The sequence below is a fragment of the Rhododendron vialii genome, chromosome 11a (genome assembly GCF_030253575.1).
Source record: "Rhododendron vialii isolate Sample 1 chromosome 11a, ASM3025357v1".
Lineage (NCBI taxonomy): Eukaryota > Viridiplantae > Streptophyta > Magnoliopsida > Ericales > Ericaceae > Rhododendron > Rhododendron vialii.
Genome location: NC_080567.1, coordinates 37882119 through 37903461, shown reverse-complemented (window position 1 = coordinate 37903461; position 21343 = coordinate 37882119). Strand labels below are relative to the sequence as shown.

The following is a 21343-nucleotide window of genomic DNA, read 5'->3' as shown; positions in this document are numbered from 1 at the left end:
ATCTGTCTTGCCATTGTCACAATTTAAGTGCTCATATTTTATGATATCTAATGAGTTCATCCATTGTCATTTCAACTTATTTTATACGAATCGTTTGATTTGCATTGAATAAAGATGAGTTTAATCCAACAGTTTAGATTTAAAATTGTGTCGATAGGAGATTGAATCGGTGCAGCAACATTATTATATTCTAACTTTTTTGACGCTATAGCAAGTCAAAAAATGACTTTGGCAATGTCATTTTGACACTAAAGAATGGACTTGCTCTTAGCTATTTACGGACTCGTCTGAAAAACCCGGGTGAAAAATCGTTGTTTTCAAACTAAAAGCCAAAATAATTATCTGTTCGTCTTAAATCAATTTATAAAGAGAAGAATTAAAAGTGTTGTCGCATGTAATTGCTAAAGAAGTATCTACGCTATTCTCTTGAGGTTATGTAGTTATCCAAAATTTGGAAATCTTTTTGGGAAGATTGGATGAACTTGAGTCGATTTTTCTGAAGAAAAAAAAAAGACATCCTTTGAAAAATTATTTCTTACTTTTCTATCATAGAGTGTTAATTAACGTTGATTTCACTCCAATCGTTGTCCAGAAGTATAATTCAAGTCATAATTCATCTTATGTTAAATCTCTATAAAATTCGTTGACAACCCTCCTCACGTGCAATTTGACTCTAGGTTTGCGATATCAATGTAGCCTACGATGTACGGAGTATTAATACATCACAATCAATTCTAAGCTTCTTTTCAATATACTTCGTTTTCTCTATATCTAATTCTTAATACTTCACTTTTACCTACTATTTCTCATCTTCTTATCCACAATGAAGAAATTAGACCTTGTTATACTTGACCAAATCTTTCAAGTTTTCCAAGCAAAACTTTAAGGGGAAAACTTTATAAAATTCGTTGACAACCCTCCTCACGTGCAATTTGACTCTAGGTTTGCAATATCAATGTAGCTTACGATGTACGGAATATTAATACATCACAATCAATTCTAAGCTTCTTTTCAATATACTTCGTTTTCTCTATATCTAATTCTTAATACTTCACTTTTACCTACTATTTCTCATCTTTTTATCCACAATGAAGAAATTAGACCTTGTTATACTTGACCAAATCTTTCAGGTTTTCTGAGCAAAACTTTAAGGGGAAAAAAACCCTTCTGAATTTTTATTCTCAACTATCCTGATTAATACTGTTCAAAAACTATCCTGATTAATAACTATGCAGAAAATAATTGAAAGGGAGCCCGTGAATCTTATCCTCTAGCTGTTGAGGCTAAAACATGACATGTTATTGGGAAGTCGCATCCAAATTCAAACCCTACTGACACCAACCCACTTGTCAAAGGTCAGTATTGTCCACTGACAAAAAGTCTTTGTTAATTAATTTATTTTACTCATGTTTTCTATAGGTAGAGCCCCGAGTGTGATTGCTTTTGCCTTTGGAGAGAGCACCAAATTTGATAAAAGGGTAACGTTGGAATTTTATGGCAGAAAGACACGCAAGCTATGGCGTAAAGCCGCAAACTACCATATGAGCCTGCCCTAGGTGCCACCATGGGTGAGTTTGAATTTACATTTTGGTCCCTTTGATGATTGGAGAGATCATTCTTTTTGAAAAAAAGGAAAGAAGAAGAGATCATTCAGTGTTTTGGAACACCACCAAGTGGTGTCTCAGCCTCTATTTCTCATATTTTAGCCTAAGGTCTAAATTTATTGTATGATTAAAAAGAGACAAAGAGCTCTTTCCACGGATGCCAAATCTTGCGATGTTAAATTTTTGCAGAAGTTTATGCGGCAATTTGACACTTAAAAATTTGATATCAACAAACCTCGATCTCCAATTATAGTGTCGAATGGGTATTTTAAAAGAGCAAAGTTCAATTTTGAAAGCTCAAACAGTCAAAAAAAGAAAAAAAAATTCATTTGGCACCTCTTGCCAAATTTGAAGCAAACTCCACGTTGTATTTGACTATATGTACTTGAAAGTTCCTTTTTTTCTTTTTTTTTTACTCCACAAGGAATATGACTTATCGTTTAATATGCTCTTACACCATAACGGAGCGATGTTTCAAGATACTAACTTTTTACTTGTAAGAGCAATTGGAGTACTTCAAATCTCTATATTGTGGAATTTTTTTTAGTATAATTTATCTCTTATTTTCTTCGATTTTTTTTGAATTTTATGAAGGAATTTTGGAAAGACTCATTGTTATTATTATTATTTTTTAGCACCGTTGGTTGAAGTTGCTATAGCCTATAGTTGACCAATAGTACTAATGTTTACGTGTGACTAACGCGTCAAATGATAATTGAAAACGAAAGCAAATTGGAAAACCTTCATGCAAGATTTCTCGTCTCGAGGGTAACGGTTTTTTTTTTGATCCGCAACGAGGATAACGTTGACTGGAGGGAAGCCAATTCACGGACTCATTTTCTCGGGTGAAATTCCTGATTTCCCGTGACTAAAGTTGTACGTATATTGTGGAATCCAAACGCTTTTTCATTATGTGATGTCAGTTGACTCAGTATAGGAACCCAAATACGAACTTTTAATTCTGTGGAGGCTCCGGTGAGTTTCGTTCGCTCTTTCTTGATCGTGGTTCGAGTGTGGCTCTTGATCTTCTCCTAACCTGTACAGGAAAGCACGGCTAAAAATCATACCCGAGGTTCTTCGAAATGATCTTCCGGTGCAAGAATCAGTATAGTAACAAGGAGAGATGGAAGTCAAGAGCTAGGACTTTAGGGTGCTAGAGAATGTGAACCTCTCCAAGGATGGGGTAATGAAGTATTTATAGAGAACTCCTAACTAGACCTCTAAGACTACACATGTGCTCGTCGGAAGTCGGTTGACGTCACTTATGCGTCACATTAGGATTTCGTAACTGTTTGTAGGATGAGCTAGTACCTTCACGTGCTCCCGTCCTTATCTTTTTATAACCGTTTGGATGACGTCACGACTTTCATCATAACCACGGTTGATGTTCCCACGTGGGTGAGTTGGAGTCGTGACCCCACGTTCGTTCAAGGCCGAACGTGGTACCCAACCCTAAAAGGGTCAGTGGCCCGAACTGATTGCTTTGATTGATTCTGTTGGAACCTCAGCTGTGGGACCATCGGGCTGCCGAAACGTAACGGGGCGAAGGCTTGGACTTAGGATGGCCATCTCGGCCGATCCGTCCGTATCCGATCCGTTATCCGTCCCGAATGGATCGGATTTTTCGGATATCGGGTCGGATTCGGATTTATTTTTCGAAAAAAATTCGGAGATCGGATCGGATTCGGAGGTAAGTCTGCCTTCGATCCGATCCTCCCCGAATCCGATATCCGATCCACATTCGAATATCAGACTATATAAATACCTCTTATTTTTAGGGTTAGTCAATAGTCAGTCTCCTACCCAATAGACTTCACTTCACACAACCCTCCTCGCCCATGACTTCTCCCCCTTCTCTCTCTCCTCCCCAACCCCCCTCCCTCTCTCTAAAAAAAAAAACCCTCCGGCAATGGAGAGATGCGGCAATCTCCTCTCAGGAACGCAGCTGCGAGACTCCCTCCCCATGTTTAGTTTTATTTGGTTTTTTTTTTTCAATTTGAGTTTTTTTTTATCGAGTTCCAATTTGTTTTTTTTGTTTTTCCAAATTCGGATTCAAATATCCATTCCCCGTTCGAAGCGGGGATGAAGGACAAAAATATAATCCGTTCGGAGTTCGGGTCGGATTGGGAGGGCGGGTGGAGGGTTCGGATTCAGATATTGCAATATCTACCTCCGATCCGTTCCGTTGCCATCCCTACTTGGACTCAGGTGAACCACCAGGAAGGGTTCAGAACCTTGCTTGGTACGGTGTGAGCCGCCGGCTCGACCTGCTACAAATTCTTTTAATTAAATTACTCACTAGAAATGCGAACTTTTTTAAAAAAACTTCTTAATTATGTTGTGATTAACGTTGATATTTGGATAACCTTCATTAAGTACTCTCTAAAAAGCTCAAATACCATATTAACTCGTCAAACTCGTTAATCTTTTCAATGAGACACTTGAATATCTATATATAAAAGGTTAAAAAAAAGTACTGCATGTCAAACTCCCAACCAACACTAGATAATGTTTATGCAAGTGCTAGAAACATAGGTTTCCAATAATCATGCCTGGTGATCATTTCCCCTACTCCCGACACTACGTTTAGATAATGTTTATGCAAGTGCTAGAAACATAGGTTTCCAATAATCATGCCTGGTGATCATTTTCCCTATAGCAAACTTGACGTTAGTTGGTTGTCACTTGTGAAATTTTAATATGATAATTCGTGATTAAGAATTACGGAGTATAAATACCATACAATACAATACACAGACACAGTATGTATATATACACTCTTGCATCATGCCCACCTGTATTATTCCTCTTGCCCCATTAAAAAGTACTATTTTACTTGTATATTTTCATCAAACTTCATCCTCCAATGAAAAATGTATTTGGACTTTGGAGGGACCATGGATGAAATAATAGGTTCATCCCTTGATTAGTATATATTTCAAAATAATCACACACCTTATGTTTGTGTGATTATCCCCGTTTTAGAACATCTTTTTGAAAAATAAGTACTTATTTTACATTTTAAAATTTCAAAATAATACAAATAAAAAATATTTTTTTATTATTTAATTTCACTGATGAGATCTTTCAAACAAGATTTATATTGCATATTTTTAAATTTCAGTAAGTTCATTATTTTGAGCTTGAAATTTTCTTTTTAAAAAATAAAAATTTGTTTCCAGTTTTGAAAACGGAGCCTCATAGCAAACATATTAGTTACAAATTAGAATAGTGATTTTAGCACTTTTCAAATTATTAATCGTACTCTCCTTGTATGATGTTGATTTTTGCAAAAATCGGTATGAAATTGATTATGGCACTTCCCATCTTGTTAACTCTCCACAAATTTTGAGTGTGATTATGATGGACGCCGTCACTTTTTAGAGTGTTATTATCAAACAATTGCTGTTACAAAAAGGAGATTTTCAAAATCGTCCGGTCTCGAAAAATCCTGTCATAATATCGTATCGCGCTAAATTGAATCCCACTCCCTCCTCTGTATCGCCACGTACACAAACAAAATCGAGGAAATGAAGCACGAAGCCTCGCGATTGAATCACTCTTTCGGTGGCCCTACATCCCACAGCCACGCGGCAACCCGACGCCGATTACCTCCCCGAGAGAATCTCACCCCCACACAATCACGAAGAAATAAATAAACGGAAATTCTACAAACATACGCTTGCCAGGGCGGAAGATAATATGTATGCATAAATTAAATAAATTCAGATATCAATATATATTTTATAGATTTTAATATATTTTCGATCTTGTTATCGTTAGTCCATTGGACTAACAAGTGGACTAACGATAAACATTTTAAAAGATAAAGAAAATACTTATTTTTTTTATATTTTTTACATCATTTAATACACATTCACACATTTATTATTGTCAGTTCATGGGCTTGATTTTAAAATTTTTCATACATTTTCATAAATATCAATACATCTTTCTTAAATATCAATGGATCTTTTATTTATTACCTTACCCCCTTAAGACGGAGATTAGAATAATTCAATAAATAAAAAAAGGAAAAAACACAAATATTGCGAACACAAAATCACGAGAAATTAGGACCAGATCTTAAATTAAGCCCAAAAAATTAAAAAAATCTGGGCCCACGGCCCAACCCCCCCTCCTCCTATATAATGACCCCTCGCCATTCATGCAATTCTCGCCAATTTCATTTGCTAAACCGTTCTTTCTGAACTACTACATACAAAACCCTATCACTTCCCATCCGCCGTTCCTTCGTTCGTTGTTATCACTTGTTTTTTATTACCGCATTTACCTGCGGATTTTCCGCTCTTTCTCTCTCGTCATCTTCACCTGGTGGTGTTGGTGTTCTTTTCAGTTACTACTTCCTCTCCCAATCTCTCTCTCTCCATCCCTCTTTCTCTCTCCTCCTCCTCCTCGACCAAAATCTGTATGGTGACATTTGTTTTCGGTGCTTAGATTTGTGTTCTCCGTCAGGTTTCCCTTCGTTTTCCGTTCTCTCTTTCGATCCTTCTTCTTCTGAGAGGTCGGTGTGGGGATTTGGGTAGTTTGTAAGGGTGAGTTAGGGACTCGTTCTTTTTGCTCAGATCTCTTCTGCTTCTTTTGAGGGGGTAGCCGGGGCTCCGGCCTCGGCGGGTTCTAAAGCCCCCACCTTTACACCAGAAATTACAAAAATACACACCTCAATTTTTTAATTCTTTTTTTCCTCCCAAAGATAAAAAAACAGATCGGGGAAGAGAGAAAAGAGAGAAGACATGCCTGCCGTCGCGTGTTTCGCAGACGCCGCCGTGGCTCCTCCTCCAGGCTACTCTTTCGCCTGGGATAACAGCCCCGCCTCTCTTCCCGCGCCGGAGCCATTCTCCGGCGTACCTCCACCGGCAAACACCACTATCGCCGCCGTCGATAGCGCCGTCTGGTCCCCGTCGGACTCCGCCGCCCTCTACAAGGTCGACAAATGGGGCGCCCCCTACTTCGCCGTCAACAACTCCGGCGACATCTCCGTCAGGCCGTACGGAACGGCCACGCTGCCTCACCAGGAGATCGACCTCTTAAAGGTCGTGAAAAAGGCTTCGGATCCGGATTCCTCAGGCGGACTCGGGTTACAGCTCCCGCTCGTCGTCCGGTTCCCTGACATCCTCAAAAACCGCCTCGAATCCCTCCAGACAGCCTTCGATTTGGCAATCCAATCGCAAGGCTATGATTCTCATTACCAGGGTGTTTACCCCGTGAAATGCAACCAGGACAGGTTTGTTGTGGAAGACATCGTGAAATTCGGATCCGGCTTCCGGTTCGGTTTGGAGGCCGGGTCCAAACCGGAGCTACTCCTAGCCATGAGCTGTCTCTGCAACGGGAGCGCCGAAGCTCTGCTGGTCTGCAACGGTTTCAAAGACGCTGAGTACATTTCTCTTGCTTTGATTGGAAGGAAATTGTCCTTGAACACAGTGATTGTGCTTGAGCAAGAGGAAGAGCTTGATCTGGTGATCGACATGAGCAGGAAGCTCGCCGTCCGACCGGTAATCGGACTCCGAGCGAAGCTCCGGACGAAACACTCCGGCCATTTCGGATCAACTTCGGGCGAGAAAGGCAAATTCGGACTCACGACGACTCAGATTCTTCGTGTGGTGAAAAAGCTCGAAAAATTCAGTATGTTAGATTGCTTACAGTTGCTGCATTTCCACATCGGGTCTCAGATACCTACGACGGCCTTGCTCGCCGACGGCGTGGGCGAAGCCGCTCAGCTCTACTGCGAGCTGGTCCGCCTCGGCGCCTCCATGAAAGTCATCGACATCGGAGGAGGCCTAGGAATCGATTACGACGGCTCGAAGTCGACCGACTCCGATATCTCCGTCAGTTACGGCCTGGACGAGTACGCCACGGCCGTTGTTAAGGCCGTCAGTTTTGTTTGTGGACGTAAACAGATAAAGCATCCCGTGATCTGCAGCGAAAGCGGCCGAGCAATCGTCTCTCACCACTCGATTTTGGTCTTCGAGGCCGTGTCAGCTACTTCACGCGAGGCACCTGTTATGAGTCAACTCACTTTACATTACTTCGTCGAGGGACTCGCGGAGGAGGCACGTGCTGATTACGGGAACTTATCCGCTGCGGCCATCCGCGGCGAGAACGAGACGTGCTTGATCTACGCCGATCAGCTTAAGCAGAGATGCGTTGAGCAGTTCAAAGAAGGGAACTTGGGCATCGAACAGCTCGCCGCTGTCGACGGCCTGTGCGATTTCGTGTCCAAGGCGGCGGGAGCAGCTGATCCAGTCCGCACGTACAATGTTAACTTATCGGTGTTCACTTCCATCCCTGATTTCTGGGGGATTGAGCAGCTTTTCCCTATCGTTCCGATTCACAAGCTGGATCAGAGGCCGGGGGCACGTGGCATCCTCTCGGATTTAACTTGCGACAGTGACGGGAAGATTGACAAGTTCATAGGCGGAGAATCGAGCTTGCCGCTGCACGATTTGGAAGGCAGCGGGGGTTACTATCTGGGGATGTTCTTGGGCGGGGCGTATCAGGAAGCCCTAGGGGGAGTCCATAACCTGTTCGGAGGCCCGAGCGTGGTCCGCGTGTCGCAGAGCGATGGGCCGCATAGCTTTGCGGTGACCCGGGCCGTGCCTGGGCCTTCGTGCGGGGACGTGCTGAGGGTGATGCAGCACGAGCCGGAGCTCATGTTTGAGATGCTCAAGCACCGGATTGAGGAGTTTGTGCAGAGTAACGAGGATGGGTTGGCTCTTGCTAATGGGATTGCTAGTTCGTTCCACAACATGCCTTACCTTGTTGCCGGTTCTTCGTCCTGCTGTTTGACTGCTGCTGCCAATGGTGGAAATGGGTATTATTATTGCAACGGCGATGAGTACGGTGGTGGTGCTGATTCTGCTGCTGCTGCCGGTGAGGATGAGCAGTGGACCTATTGCTGTGCTTGAGACTAGGGGGTCTTTAGTGGTGTTTGTCGTGGAGGTCGTCTGTTTTTTTAATTTGGTCTTTTTGTTAAATTCTGTTTTAGTAGTTGTTTTGTTCATTTCTCTCCTTTTTAGTTGGTGATGAACAAGATGTTAAGAAGCAGGACAAGTATCTCTTGCATTTTCTGATGGAGAAAATGGGGACGTGACCGAAATCTGTCTGTGTATTCGGTATCGAATTCCCTTCTCTGTATGTTTTTTTTCCCTTAATTAATGACAATTTCTCCTTGATTCAGTTCTTTGATTTTCTTTTGTGCTAATTGCATCCCCACCAACAGTAGGTGCATAGATGTTTGGCCACAGATACGGGACGTAGATGTATCAGGAAACATGGAATATACGTAGATTTTTTTTTGTTAGTCCACGTGCGTCGAACGGTTACGAATACGCGTTATCTGTCCACTAACGTATGCACACACCGGCAGTTGCTCATGTTTAATTGGTGACAAGTTGTGATCCTTTGGTAGGGTCTTTTAAGTTATGATTGGTGGTTGTAAATCCCTCTTTTCGAGTAAAGCAATCGGAATGGGGTCAAGGTCCTCTGGAAAGATGAGAATACTAGATTCTGCAATCTTCTCCATGTGGGGTCTGGTAGTGTAATCTCCAATTCTCCATCCAGCTTTCTTATTTTGACCAAAGGTTGGCTCGAGTCGTTGATGGAAGTGTATTCGGGAGACGAACAGTTATAAACGCGTAAACTTAAGTAGCAATCTTTTTTGTGAATTTGTGATTGTGACTCCAAGTTGGAATTCTGTTGGAATGAAGGAGAAATAGCATAATTCCTTTCCTTTCTTTGAACAGAGTATCGTGGACGAGTTTAGTTTCTTTGATATTACAGGCTGCCTTTAGATTGAATTCTCAGAGCTTTTGGCAATAGTGGTTGTGTGATAGCGATTCAATGTGCAATTCATGTTACGTAACAAGATTTATTTTTCAAGAAATTCTTGGTAGTGAATATTCGGTGCTAGTATAATGTGAACGACTGTATTTGTGTAATTCCGAGTCCTATTCTCTCTTCATAACCGAAGGAATGGTCTTTTGACACGTCCCCCCCTCCTTAAAAATTGTTGGAGCGTCACACAGGAACACCGGAAAATAGTATGCAACTTGATAGCCGTTAGTTTGTGTGCTTGGGGATTATCTGTTGTTTGTCTAAATGCCTGGAAATGTTTTGTGGTGAAGATTTGATTGAGTTTTGGGACCATGTAAAGGTGTCAAATGAGTCTGTAAATTTAGTACTAGTTTTGTTTTTCTTTCTGGCAAACTAGCTTCATTTTATCTTTTAATGTATGGTTGCCCATGATTTATGCAAGCCTCATCCTAAACAGTGTATGGGCATCTCTATGTTCTGGATTGCGGATGTTTTGCAGCCTAACCTAAGCAGGATATGGGTAAGCTCAAAAAGAAACAAAAGAAATGGGGGCAGGGTATGGGTATCTCTAAACTCCCTCAGGGTACAGGAGTATTAGAATTTCTAGACATAGACAAGTTTCTATATATGGAGTAGAGCCTGATAGATCAAAATTTGCCAAGGGTACTTCACATTTCACTGTTGTGTATTATCGTTGCGATGGAGGTTAATTCCGCTGTAATTTAGTCGTCGTTTGTTCTTGTAGAGCTAAAATGCCTTGAGGAGTTGGTAATTGATGCTTATGGAATTGCCCCTTTTTTCTTTCTCGAGTTGTCATCATGTCTTTGCTTTTGGTCTTTTTCGGGAAGCACCTTCCCTTTCGCCTGCTCGGATATTTTCACATGTTTGAACCATCTGCCAATCTAATGTGGTGGGCTTCTTCTAGATGCATTTGACCTATCGCGCGAGGACTTCTCCCCTAGCTTGAACAAGAATCACTGACCAAGATACGGGTGTTGGTGATAAACTGTCATTGTTCCACATTCGCCTATTGAGAGCATAACTTAAGGCTTAAGAATAATGCATTATGATTATACTGAAGTTGAATTGTGTGATTCATTGAGTAGGGAGAGGGCCACCCCGTAGTCTTTCATCCTTTGTTGAGAAAATATATATGGAAGATTAAAAAAAAAAAAAAAAAGGGAAAACAAGGATAAGCGTATGTAAGTCCATTAAAAAAGTCAAGCACAGCCCGAATTAACTTGGGTCATATAATTGGGCCTTGGACTTGATTACGTGACAGTCCTACTATTTTTTTGCATTAAAAAAAAAATTGGAGGGATCACTACAATGAGAAGAAAATAAATAAGTATTATCCTCCCTCTCTCTCTCACTCTCTCTCTCTCTCTCTCGTCCTCATTGATGTAGAATGAAACAGTTATCCTTGCTTTCTAATTAACCTCTCTCTTCACTGATGATGAAAATTTGAAGAAAACGTTCACCGACAGCATAATGATATTAGTAGAATAATAAATTCTATCCGCCGCAGGTATAAAACCTCACTTTTTCACCACTGTCTATTATTGGCTCCACTAAGTGTTTATTGTTGTGATTTAAACCGTTCATATTTTAAAATCTGCAATATAGTATTGCCATGCAAAAAAATCAATTTAATCAGAAGTCGATAAATATAGCAAAATTTGAATTTTGGTTTATAAAATAGACTACCTAATTTCTGTCAAAAATAATAAAGATAAACTATCCATTTACAAAAGCAAAATTTAATTTTTGATACTCCTATTGATGTCCGATCAAATTCATTTTTTTCATGGATACACTACTATATGAGGTCTACAAGATGAACGGTTCAAATCAACCATAAATACATGATAGGACCGAAAAAGATAGTGATAGAAAAGTAAAATTTTCCACTGCCAGTAAAAAAAATTTAATCTCTATTAGTAGCTTGTAAACTAGTACATTAGAAATTGAACTTGGATACACATTTTTAATACTTTTCTAATTTATTTCGTTGAATGATTACTTACCAAAAATTAATCATTTATTAATCGGAAAGAAGTCCTACTGCTGCTACACCTTCTCCTTTTCCCAGTGGGATTCTGTAAGCAAAGATTCAAGAACTACTCATACCTCGAGGAACCTTTTTGCACCCAATAATTATCCCTCCAAAAGCTCTAATATCCTGTCCACAGTAGGGTAGAGCGAGTACTTTAATTTAACTTTAGGCTCCGTTCCGGAAAGAAAAATAAGTATTTATTTTTTTAAAAGATAATTTCAAGCTCAAAAATTATGTACTTAAGCAAATTATTTTGCTATTAACATGAATCTTGTTTGATAGATCTCATTGAGATTTTTAATAGGGTGCAAAAAAAATTAAAAAATTATTTTTCATTTACATTATTTTTTAGTTTGAAAATATAAAATAAGTACTTATTTTTTAAGAAATGATTCTGGAATGGGGCCTTAGAGATCATATTACGTTTTGACGTGCCTTTTAAGCATGGATTTCTACTAGTTATACATATGTATTTATATATGAACAAACACAAAAAAGAATGTACATGTATAAAGTAGAGATGTTCATGAATCTAACCCAACCGCAAAGTAAGCACAACAAACGGTTTTGATCGGGTATATCGGACGGGTTCGAGTCCCAAAATCTAGTAATTTCTGATTGTCGGTCGGGTGTGGGATGTGCATGATTAATTTCCACCCGACCGAACCGAATTATGAATAAAACAGGAAAAAAAACCCCCTAAGTTCTACCCGTATCCATCCCATTTCCCCTTCCCGGTTGGAAGAACATCTTATTATTAACCCTAAGGCCTTCAATGGTGCATTTATTGGTGAACATGAAGTAGAGAACTTCGATTTCGAAAGTCCATCTTTCGTTTCTGGTGAGCACATAACTAAGGACAATCGGTACAGTGTCGGTTGGAAGATTACGATATATTCCTTCCTTCGATACGTTCGGTACCTTAGTGACTCTTGAGTTCCTCCCAAAAACGACAACTCTCTCTCTTTGGATCTAGCTATGGGAGGATTGGAGCTCAATCGATCTCTCTCGTTCACTCTCTCTGGCAATATCTCTCCGTTGATAGTGGTTCTCCTCTCTCTCTCTCTCTCTCCCCCCGTCGATCCAGTTGTATGTAATGTGTATGTAGCTTATGTAAAGATTGATATTTGTTCCACCACTGTGTGTCAAACCCGACCCGAACCCAACGAAATTCGACGTGTGGATAGCCCAGGAAAGGAAAGTGTTCAAATCGTTTCACTTTGGTATTTTCCTTCACATCTTTACGTGGGCCGTTGGGCTGGACTCAGTTGGCGGGCAATAGAGCACGTGTGGGCCTGGCTCTTGGAAGGCCCAAAGAATCTGGATTACACGTGTCCGTCACCGAATTGGCGTGTACACAACGCTCTCTGGCGCTTCTTTGCCTTCTTCTCTTTCATTATCTTTCTTTTCTCTCTCTCTCTAAACTCCGAAGGTCCGGTTTCTTGTACAACACTTCGCGAACAGTCTCTGCAAATTCATTCCTTTGTATGTATCGATCTGTATCTAATCGTAGATCACCAAGTTTATCCATTTTCTCATTTCTCACGTGAATTTTGATTTTATTTCATGCTTACAATGGTTTCCTTGTTCGAATAGGGAGCTCAGAAAGTTGATTACGTGGTTAGACAATCCAGACACAGGAGCTATGGTATGTTCTAGTAATATATTGAATTTGATTCAACGGTAGCAGGTTCAGGGGTGTATGATTGATTTATTGAGGACTATTTTAGGTTTAACTGGTGCTAAGTCTAATGGTTCTTAAATTTGCAGTCTTTGGTTCTTGCATATTTCAGTTTAGGTAAATTGCAGGAGTACATGTATTTTGTTTTGTTTTGCAGCAAAAATGTCAATATACCTTCATTGGACTGATGTTCTACTTGGTCTTACATATACTACTGCTGTATTTGGAATTAGGGTTTGTGGGTTACCGAACACGAAATAAAGGTTTATGGAGTAATGCATATTCGTATACTCGTTATTTTTTTGCTCAACCAAACAACAGCAAAATTTAGCTTCTAACTATCATTTTTATATTCCTGTCTTATCACTCAAAATCTGTTGGTTTGTTGTGTATGATTGAGAGGCAAACACGGAATTCTACAAACTAGCCAGCCTTCTGGTGGTCTTAGTACCCTTTCTATCCTCTAGTTTTTTGGCTGTTTTCTCTCCATCCCTACTGACACCTGGAATGATCGCTTGCAATCTGGCCAGAGATACCCCTTCTACATTTCATTTTTCATTGAGTGTCAATGTATTTGCTTGTAGTTTTTTTTCCCCCCTCAGGAGGGGGGTCATTGGACTGTAGCTTGCATGGACTAGGTATGGAGAGGGATTCGAACCCCCCAAGCATCACAAATCCTGGAAATTTGTTGGTTGAGTAAAGTTATGGGCACATGCTATCTGAAAACTGCTGAAGTAGATCATTGGGCTAAGATATCTTTGGTGGCCGAGAATTGGTTTTAGTGTAAGGAGGTAGGGTGCATTGCATTTGTTTTTTTAACAAAGGAAAACAATTGTTGAGTGACTTGAGTCTGATTGCAGTAAGAGGAAAGGGGAAAGAACGAAATTACTGTCTTTGTGTCTTTAATCTCTATGTAATGTTTGTGTAGGTTTTATGTTAACTTCTATGTTTTTTCTTTTTTCCAACTTGGTGTGGATATTGCAGTATTTCGACGGGTTTGGATATCATGGAACAACATTCGAGCAAACGTACAGATGTTACCCTGCATCTTTTATTGATAAGGTTGGAAGGCTTGCCTCATCTTGCCACATTTCTGTTTTGTCACCAACTTTAACACAGGAAATCAAAGAAGCTGCTGCTTTGTTTTATATGCTCTCGAGTCCACGACTCCATGGACACATAAAATGAAAGAGTGATAACCAACAGACATTCAGCTTGAAAAATTAAAGGAAGAATCAAAATAGAATGAAAAGTAGAAAAACCTCTGCCAATATTTGTCACTAATTTCTCTGTTTCTGTTCAATCCTGCAGCCACAAATTGAAAATGGTGATAAGAGTAAGTTATCAGACTCGTACCAGTTTAAACTTCAAATGTGTGTGTATGAATGTTTTAACTTCTGTATCACTCTATGTTCTTTCAGTTATAATGCCTCCCTCAGCCCTTGATCGCCTTGGTAAGTTGATTTATTTGAAATATTTCTGATGGCATCCTATCCACCATTATTTATAAGAATTTTTGCTTCTATCCTCTAAAATGATAATACTAAGACTTTATCCTGCAGCATCTCTTCACATCGACTATCCTATGTTGTTTGAACTTCACAATGCTGCTACTGAGCGTGTCTCTCATTGTGGGGTTCTGGAGTTCATTGCAGAAGAAGGCATGATATACATGCCTTATTGGGTAGGCATCTAGTTTGTGCATTCAAGCTTAGTTGCTTGGTGTGACTTTTGTGTATATAACTCTTGTGAGATATTCTCTATGAATTCGTTCTGCACTGATGTACACCAATTTTTTCATTCGTAGATGATGGAGAACCTGCTCTTACAAGAAGGGGACATTGTTCGAGTGAAAAATATGACTCTCCCAAAAGGGACTTATGTTAAATTGCAACCCCATACAAAAGACTTCTTAGATATTTCCAATCCAAAAGCCATGTGAGTTCATGATCCTCCTTTTGAGTTTTAGCAAAGAAGTTCACATTCGAGTGTTGATTGCCTTATTTTCCGAAGCATTGCTAGCAAAATAGTCCTATTAATGTTTTGGTGGGTAGTTAAGTACTTAACACTCTGGGGATACTTGAGATTAATCTACTTTTGTGTTGAAACAACAAGTGATGTGTAGATGGCTAAAGTTGATTCTTAACAATATGCTTCTTTGCCTATCGAGTCCTTACTCCTGAAATATCTTGTGGAGTGAATTTGTTTGTTAACCTGTTAGACAAGACAGAAGAACTTTGAAGAAGATGTCTGTGAACAACAAGCTTATGTCCCTCATCCTGCCATCTTGGTCAGTTGAAGAGCAGAAAAATCTAGATTAGTACTGAGGATTTCTTCAGTCATACCTCTTCATAATTGCCTCTTGCACTGATTCTTCCGATAATGAAAGATTATCAGCTGATGTTTACCAATATAAACTATAGGTAATTTCTTTTTTGACCTGAAAAAGTTAAAGCAACATAGTCCTAATGAGTTGATTTCACGGTGCAATAGATGGAAACCACAACAGAGGTCTCAGTAGTGCTCAGAAACCTCTAGGGACCTCTGTGTGATTATCGTTTTGTGTAGAACAGACAGATGGACTATCTAAAAGGCTCATTTCTATTTAATATACGGAAATTTCTCTCTGCCCATTATTATTAGACTATAAAAGAGGCAAGGATACCAAAAAGTTGCAGCGGATGGTAGCTCGGTGATTGTGTTGGTAACAAGATTTCGAAAATATTTTGAAGCTGAGAGGTTAAGAAATTCTTTTTGTCTTATGGTCTGGTGTTTCCTGTCTCTGTGTAATGCGAGATCAGGTATAGTGGTTGATGCATTGTTTTCCTATTATTTCCTATGGGTGAAAACTGATATGGTTCATTTATTTTTTTCTCATGCAGCTTGGAGACAACACTGAGGAACTTTTCTTGCTTAACCACAGGAGATAGTATTATGGTGGCATACAATAACAAAAAGTATTATATAGACATCATTGAAACAAAGCCTTCTCATGCGATAAGTATCATTGAGACAGATTGTGAGGTGGACTTTGCACCTCCCCTTGATTACAAGGAGCCTGAAAAACCTGTTGCAACTGTTCCTTCAGGCAAAGCACTGGCGGCAGGTGGGAATTTGATTTAACATGTACATTTGAAACAAGTTTGTGAGTCTGTGAAGATTATCGTTTTCCCATATATGCATGATTTTGTATTTCCCATTGTAGCCAAAAGAATTCATGCTTCTAAGACTGCTTTCTTGGCTCATTTACATTTTTGGTAACACCTGTTCGTTTGCTGTTCCACTCACATTAGCAAATCCAGATATTGCCTTTTACGAGTTGGGATTAATTCAGCTTGTTTATGATTGTAATTAACTTAATTAAGTTGATATGGAAACTTGGTGAACAGTCTTATCATTTCTGATGAATATCGGAATCAAGTCCTTGAGGGTTTAAGAAGTTTTGAAAGGATTCATAACTCAGATCTCTATTCCTTTGGAAACATAAGGACTGAAACAAAACAAAATCCCATTCTTACCCATCTTTTGCTCTCAGTTCCTAGAAACCCAATCAACTACATCTCTAGAAATTTCAGTATCAAGACTACTGTGGGTCAAAAATGAAAGGCATACCTAGTGGGCCACTGTTCGGGGTTCTACTTCTTTCCATGCCTATGTATATGGAAGTGTCACTAATCTGATGTATCTTTTCTTGGACCGGCTTTATATGATATCTACGTAGTTACATGGTTAAGATCTACGTGATTCTTTTCATGCATGCCGCATGGCTTGATGTTTCTGGTAGAAATGTTGGCATTGTAGTTGACTGAAGAGAGGTCTTTTGCAGAGGTATAGGTAGTTGTTATTTTTGTGTGAATTATGTGGTGCTTGTACTTTTGAAGTTCTCATGATTGTGGATTCTTTGTGGCAGTAGTGGTTCACATGATTTAAGGAGTTGCTTACGGATGTTTACATTGCATTTGCTTCGAATCTGGCATCTCACATGTGTAATTTGGATGCGGGAAAATGACGACTAAGGACGTGTTTTGATAATTAATACCCGCCAAAGACATTTTCAGTATTAACAAATGTTCTTAGCTTGTCCTTGGCGGGTATTAATTATCAAAACACGTCCGTAGCCGTCATTTTCCCTTTGGATGCTCGAACTTTGTGCTCTCTGTTAACGGAATCTGTTCAATGTGCGATTTGGCCATTTATTTATTGTTCTGCTATGATAACATTAATCTTAGAAAAGCCAGTTGTAATTGAAGTTTGGTAGTTCTTATGAAGGTATTAGATTAGAAACGTGAGGCGATCATCATATCCCCATTCATGATGCTTATGTATGTTTCAAATCATTGCACCTATCTTTTGAATGTTTGGGTCACGACTCAAAATACGTCAAAACATATACTTCAATGTCATCTTCTGCTAAATATATCTTCCTTTTCCCACCCTTACATTTAGGAATTTGATTTCCGCACTCCTTTTTTTATTACCACTCCCTTTTTGTCCTCTTGTGGTGTGAATTTACAAAATTGACCTTTCATTTATTTACTTTTTCATACTTGGAAGGACAACATTGTAAATTCACATCACAAGAAAATAAAAAATGGAGTGTGGTATTATAAAAAAAAGGGGGGGAGTGTGAAAATCACTATCCCTGGTTTTACTGCTGTGTCACTACTTCTCTGTGTGCAGGTGGGGAGGTTCCAGCTGAGCCCGAGCCAAAGTTCAACCCATTTACAGGAGCAGGGAGACGCTTGGATGGGAAACCCTTGAAATATCAGCCTTCACCCGTATCTTCTTCTGGGTCCAAAGAAAAGCAACCTAGTGTTGCCAATGGTGGCGGGCAGTCTTCTGTGGGGTCTAGTTCACAAGGTAGCACTCGTCAGACTCAGGGGAAGCTTGTGTTTGGCTCAAATGTAAACCGCACCAAAGATCCCCAAAAGGTACTGTTTTTCATCTTTATGACTCTTTCATATTTCTAGTGCAAAATTATCAAATGAGCGTACAAGTGGTGAGTCGTGGTATTTATCCATCTACTACTATTGTATGCCGAGTCCCTCTACCAACCGTTAGGCAGGGGGTGCCCCCTCAATCCCTACTTGAAGGGTTTGGTGGTCGATGTTCTTCGATCTTCCAATGACTTGTGGCTAGGGGAGAGTAGTCATTTATTTGGTACTTCCCAAGGAGTAGGAACCACCTTCTTATGTCTCTGCACCTTCCGGCACATGCCGAACACCTACTTTTCCATATTGCTTGTCTACGTTGAACGGATTGGCGTATGACTCTTTCATCTTTACGACTCTTTCATATTCATGTGCAAAATTATAAAATGAGCATACAATTGGTGTTTATCCATCTACTACTATTGGAATCACTTGCTTTCGTTTCATATTGCTTGTCTACATTAAATGGATTGGCGTATGAGTGCATAACTAGGTGTTGGACCCATCATCCTTTGATTGTGAATGGTATTCGGACTTGGTAGGAAATGATAGTTTTTCATGCTGTAATCCCTTTTGTGGGTAAAGTTGTGTCTTGCATAACATAGATGTTCGAAAGTCACTTATCTCATTTATGGTGATTATTCAACAAATATACATATGGGACACTGTTGAATACAATTATGTAGCAAGTGTTCGTGTGAAGTATTAGGCGCATAGGCCATGCCCTTGTCCCTCTGTCAAGTGTCCTACAGGGCTATTTGATTGGCTTGGAAGAGTCCATGCGACAAAAGTGGCTACAATTGCTCTTTGTTAAGTTGATAATTATACATCTCAACCTACGAGCCTTTATAATATGTCGCAGGAACCCGCAAAAGAGCCTAAACAAGAGCAGCCTCCAAAGAAAGAAGAACCAAAATTCCAGCCTTTTTCAGGGAAGAAGTACTCACTGAAGGGTTGATGTTGTACTGCCCTCAAATTTGGAACTGTTTCTTTGTTGGTGCTTGTGATGTCGGGAATTTCAAGGATCATATTCAGCCGACATGTTGTACTATCCTACATGGCACCGTGGGTTCTTGTTTCAAAATGAAGAACATGTCAATTTAAATTGGAGTACATTTTATTTATAGGGCCATGCAAATTCGGCAATTACAAACGCTATATCACAAGTTTGTGCCTTATGCTCTGTGCTTACGTTTTGCATTGCTGTTAACAAAATATGCACGTGTTATTTAGATCTCTGTGTGTGTGTGAGTTGATAATCCACCCATGCAAAGCAGTTGTAATGCTGTTTATAGTTGGGGCAGCTTGATCGCTTGTAGCTATTTCGAAGGTATGGTGAGTTCAGTTTATCTCTTCGTTGTGAGACCTTCAATTTGAAGCAGACCGCTCATTTTGATTAAGCTGTTGATGCTTTACGCAAAATCTGTTGATGTTATATACAGTATTGGAATATCTCAAACATTAATCTAGTTGTTATTGTCGTCATGGCAACTATTGTGAATATCTTCTTCTTGCTTCTTCTTGTCCTCATGCCGCTTCAGTACGCTTGACAAATTTACAGCCAAGTCTGCAACTATTGATAGTCCAATGATAAAATATATGGTTCCGAAGGCAATAGTGACAACCCCAACTGGGAAAGCTAAGTAATCAATTTTGCCGTCTTGTCTGGGTGCTGTCGCAAGCCTAATTCCAGCGTAAATCGCCCACGTTAGCAGCAACATTGAGATCACAGTCAGAACGAAGCGAGCAATTCTCTTCGTATACCTTCTTGCTGCTCCATCTACATGTTACTCAAAACATTTTGCAGATAATAAAAATTCAATAGTTGCAGGGAAAATCCATAGAGAAAGCAGAGATAATTGGTATACAAACAGCATTTTCATTTGCAAACTATGAGCCCAGAACAATGGTTCCTGTGTTTTGGAAATTACGAGCAAATGCAATCGATCTTTTTGTGCTCTGAGTAGGTAATCATAGATAATCGTGGAATACTAGATAATACGATGTACAATTATTTTGCTTGTATATCTATACAGGTCTTGGTGATCAAGAAACGAGAAGGGAAGAGGGGCAATTAGGATTTGAATTAGTTTACCTTGCTGGATTTCGATTCTCTTCTCCTCTCGCTGCTGCCGACTTTTTAAATTTAGAACCAAATCAGCTACTATTGCTAACCCAATAGTAACAAAAGTTGTACCTAGCACAATTGTCGCAGCTCCTATTGACAAGGCGTAACGATTATACTTTCCATCTCTATGCGGTTTGGTTGCAAAATCGTAACCAATATAGATGGTCCATAGGAGGATGAACATGACGACTACAGATACAATTATGCGTGCAATGTATTTGCAGATCACCTTCCCAGTGTTTTCTACTTCATCATTCATGGTTATATAAAGCTTGGAGATGGAGAGTAGACTTCAATGGAAACTAGAGGTGTGCGTCTCCGTAATAGCCTTCATCGCTACTTTACTACTTATACTTGCTTTTGGTTTTCAGCTTTATGATTACAAGGTGATCGCACGGAATGTCATAATCTACATCTATTTCCAGCAACCAATGTGTTAGTGTGACATCAAATTCAGACGGACCCAGTAGCTTTAAACAAGGGTTCGACGGTTGGAACGGCACGTTGCATTAAAAACTGAACTGGACCTATGTAGTAACATTTGACGTAACGTTTTAAGGATGAGAATAGATGCCTCAAGTACCTGAAGATGGTTCTCTAGAATTAGTTTTCTTCTTTCAAGGACCCCAGTTGTTGTTAGCTTTCGGTTTCAATTGATAGCAAAATAATTGACATCGTATTTGTTTTGCTCGGCTGTTGGTTTGTAGTTGATGGGTACATGACAGAATGCATCTATTTATTGTAATCATTTTCAAATCAATTGTGGCAGTACCAGTTGTTTTCTTTGGGGCCTAAATAATCTTTCAAGGCGTTCTTTCTCTCTCTCTCGCTCTCTCTTTCGATTAAGTATTAATTCTTCCGCGGAACATTTCAAACATGTATGCAGGTTTGAGGATGTGGAATTCCTGTCTTCTGTTTGTGTTTTATTCGAACGAACAGCCGGCCGTTGTGCTAGCTGGGAAATTTGTGGATCTTTGTCTACGGTTGGCTGGAACTGATCAAGTCTCCTCAATTTTTCTGCATTACGATTCACTTCTTATTCTTCTTGGTTGCATTTTGAAGTTACTACGGAACTGCTTGCTTAATTGGGAGACTGCTTTGCACTATCAT

At 39.7% G+C, this 21343-nt stretch overlaps 3 protein-coding genes across 3 annotated transcripts; 2 read left to right on the top strand and 1 right to left on the bottom strand.

Moving 5' to 3' along the window:
* The first annotated feature begins 5767 nt into the window (after positions 1 to 5767).
* On the top strand, positions 5768 to 8801 carry LOC131308008 (arginine decarboxylase-like). Its single transcript, XM_058334793.1, has one exon. The coding sequence runs from the start codon at positions 6359 to 6361 to the stop codon at positions 8528 to 8530; it is 2172 nt and encodes a 723-aa protein (XP_058190776.1). The 5' UTR covers positions 5768 to 6358; the 3' UTR covers positions 8531 to 8801.
* A 3916-nt stretch (positions 8802 to 12717) lies between these two features.
* LOC131308006 (uncharacterized) lies at positions 12718 to 19606 on the top strand. Its single transcript, XM_058334791.1, has 10 exons — positions 12718 to 12978; positions 13090 to 13141; positions 14159 to 14236; positions 14486 to 14510; positions 14596 to 14628; positions 14737 to 14858; positions 14982 to 15112; positions 16057 to 16280; positions 17855 to 18105; positions 18968 to 19606. Exons 2-10 carry the CDS (start codon positions 13139 to 13141, stop codon positions 19061 to 19063), a joined length of 963 nt encoding a protein of 320 aa, XP_058190774.1. The 5' UTR covers positions 12718 to 12978; positions 13090 to 13138; the 3' UTR covers positions 19064 to 19606.
* LOC131308007 (uncharacterized) lies at positions 19098 to 20627 on the bottom strand. The gene is made up of 2 exons (XM_058334792.1): positions 20201 to 20627; positions 19098 to 19885 (listed from the first exon to the last, which is right to left on the bottom strand). The coding sequence occupies exons 1-2, from the start codon at positions 20490 to 20492 to the stop codon at positions 19572 to 19574; spliced, it is 606 nt and encodes a 201-aa protein (XP_058190775.1). The 5' UTR covers positions 20493 to 20627; the 3' UTR covers positions 19098 to 19571.
* Between the last annotated feature and the right edge of the window lie 716 nt (positions 20628 to 21343).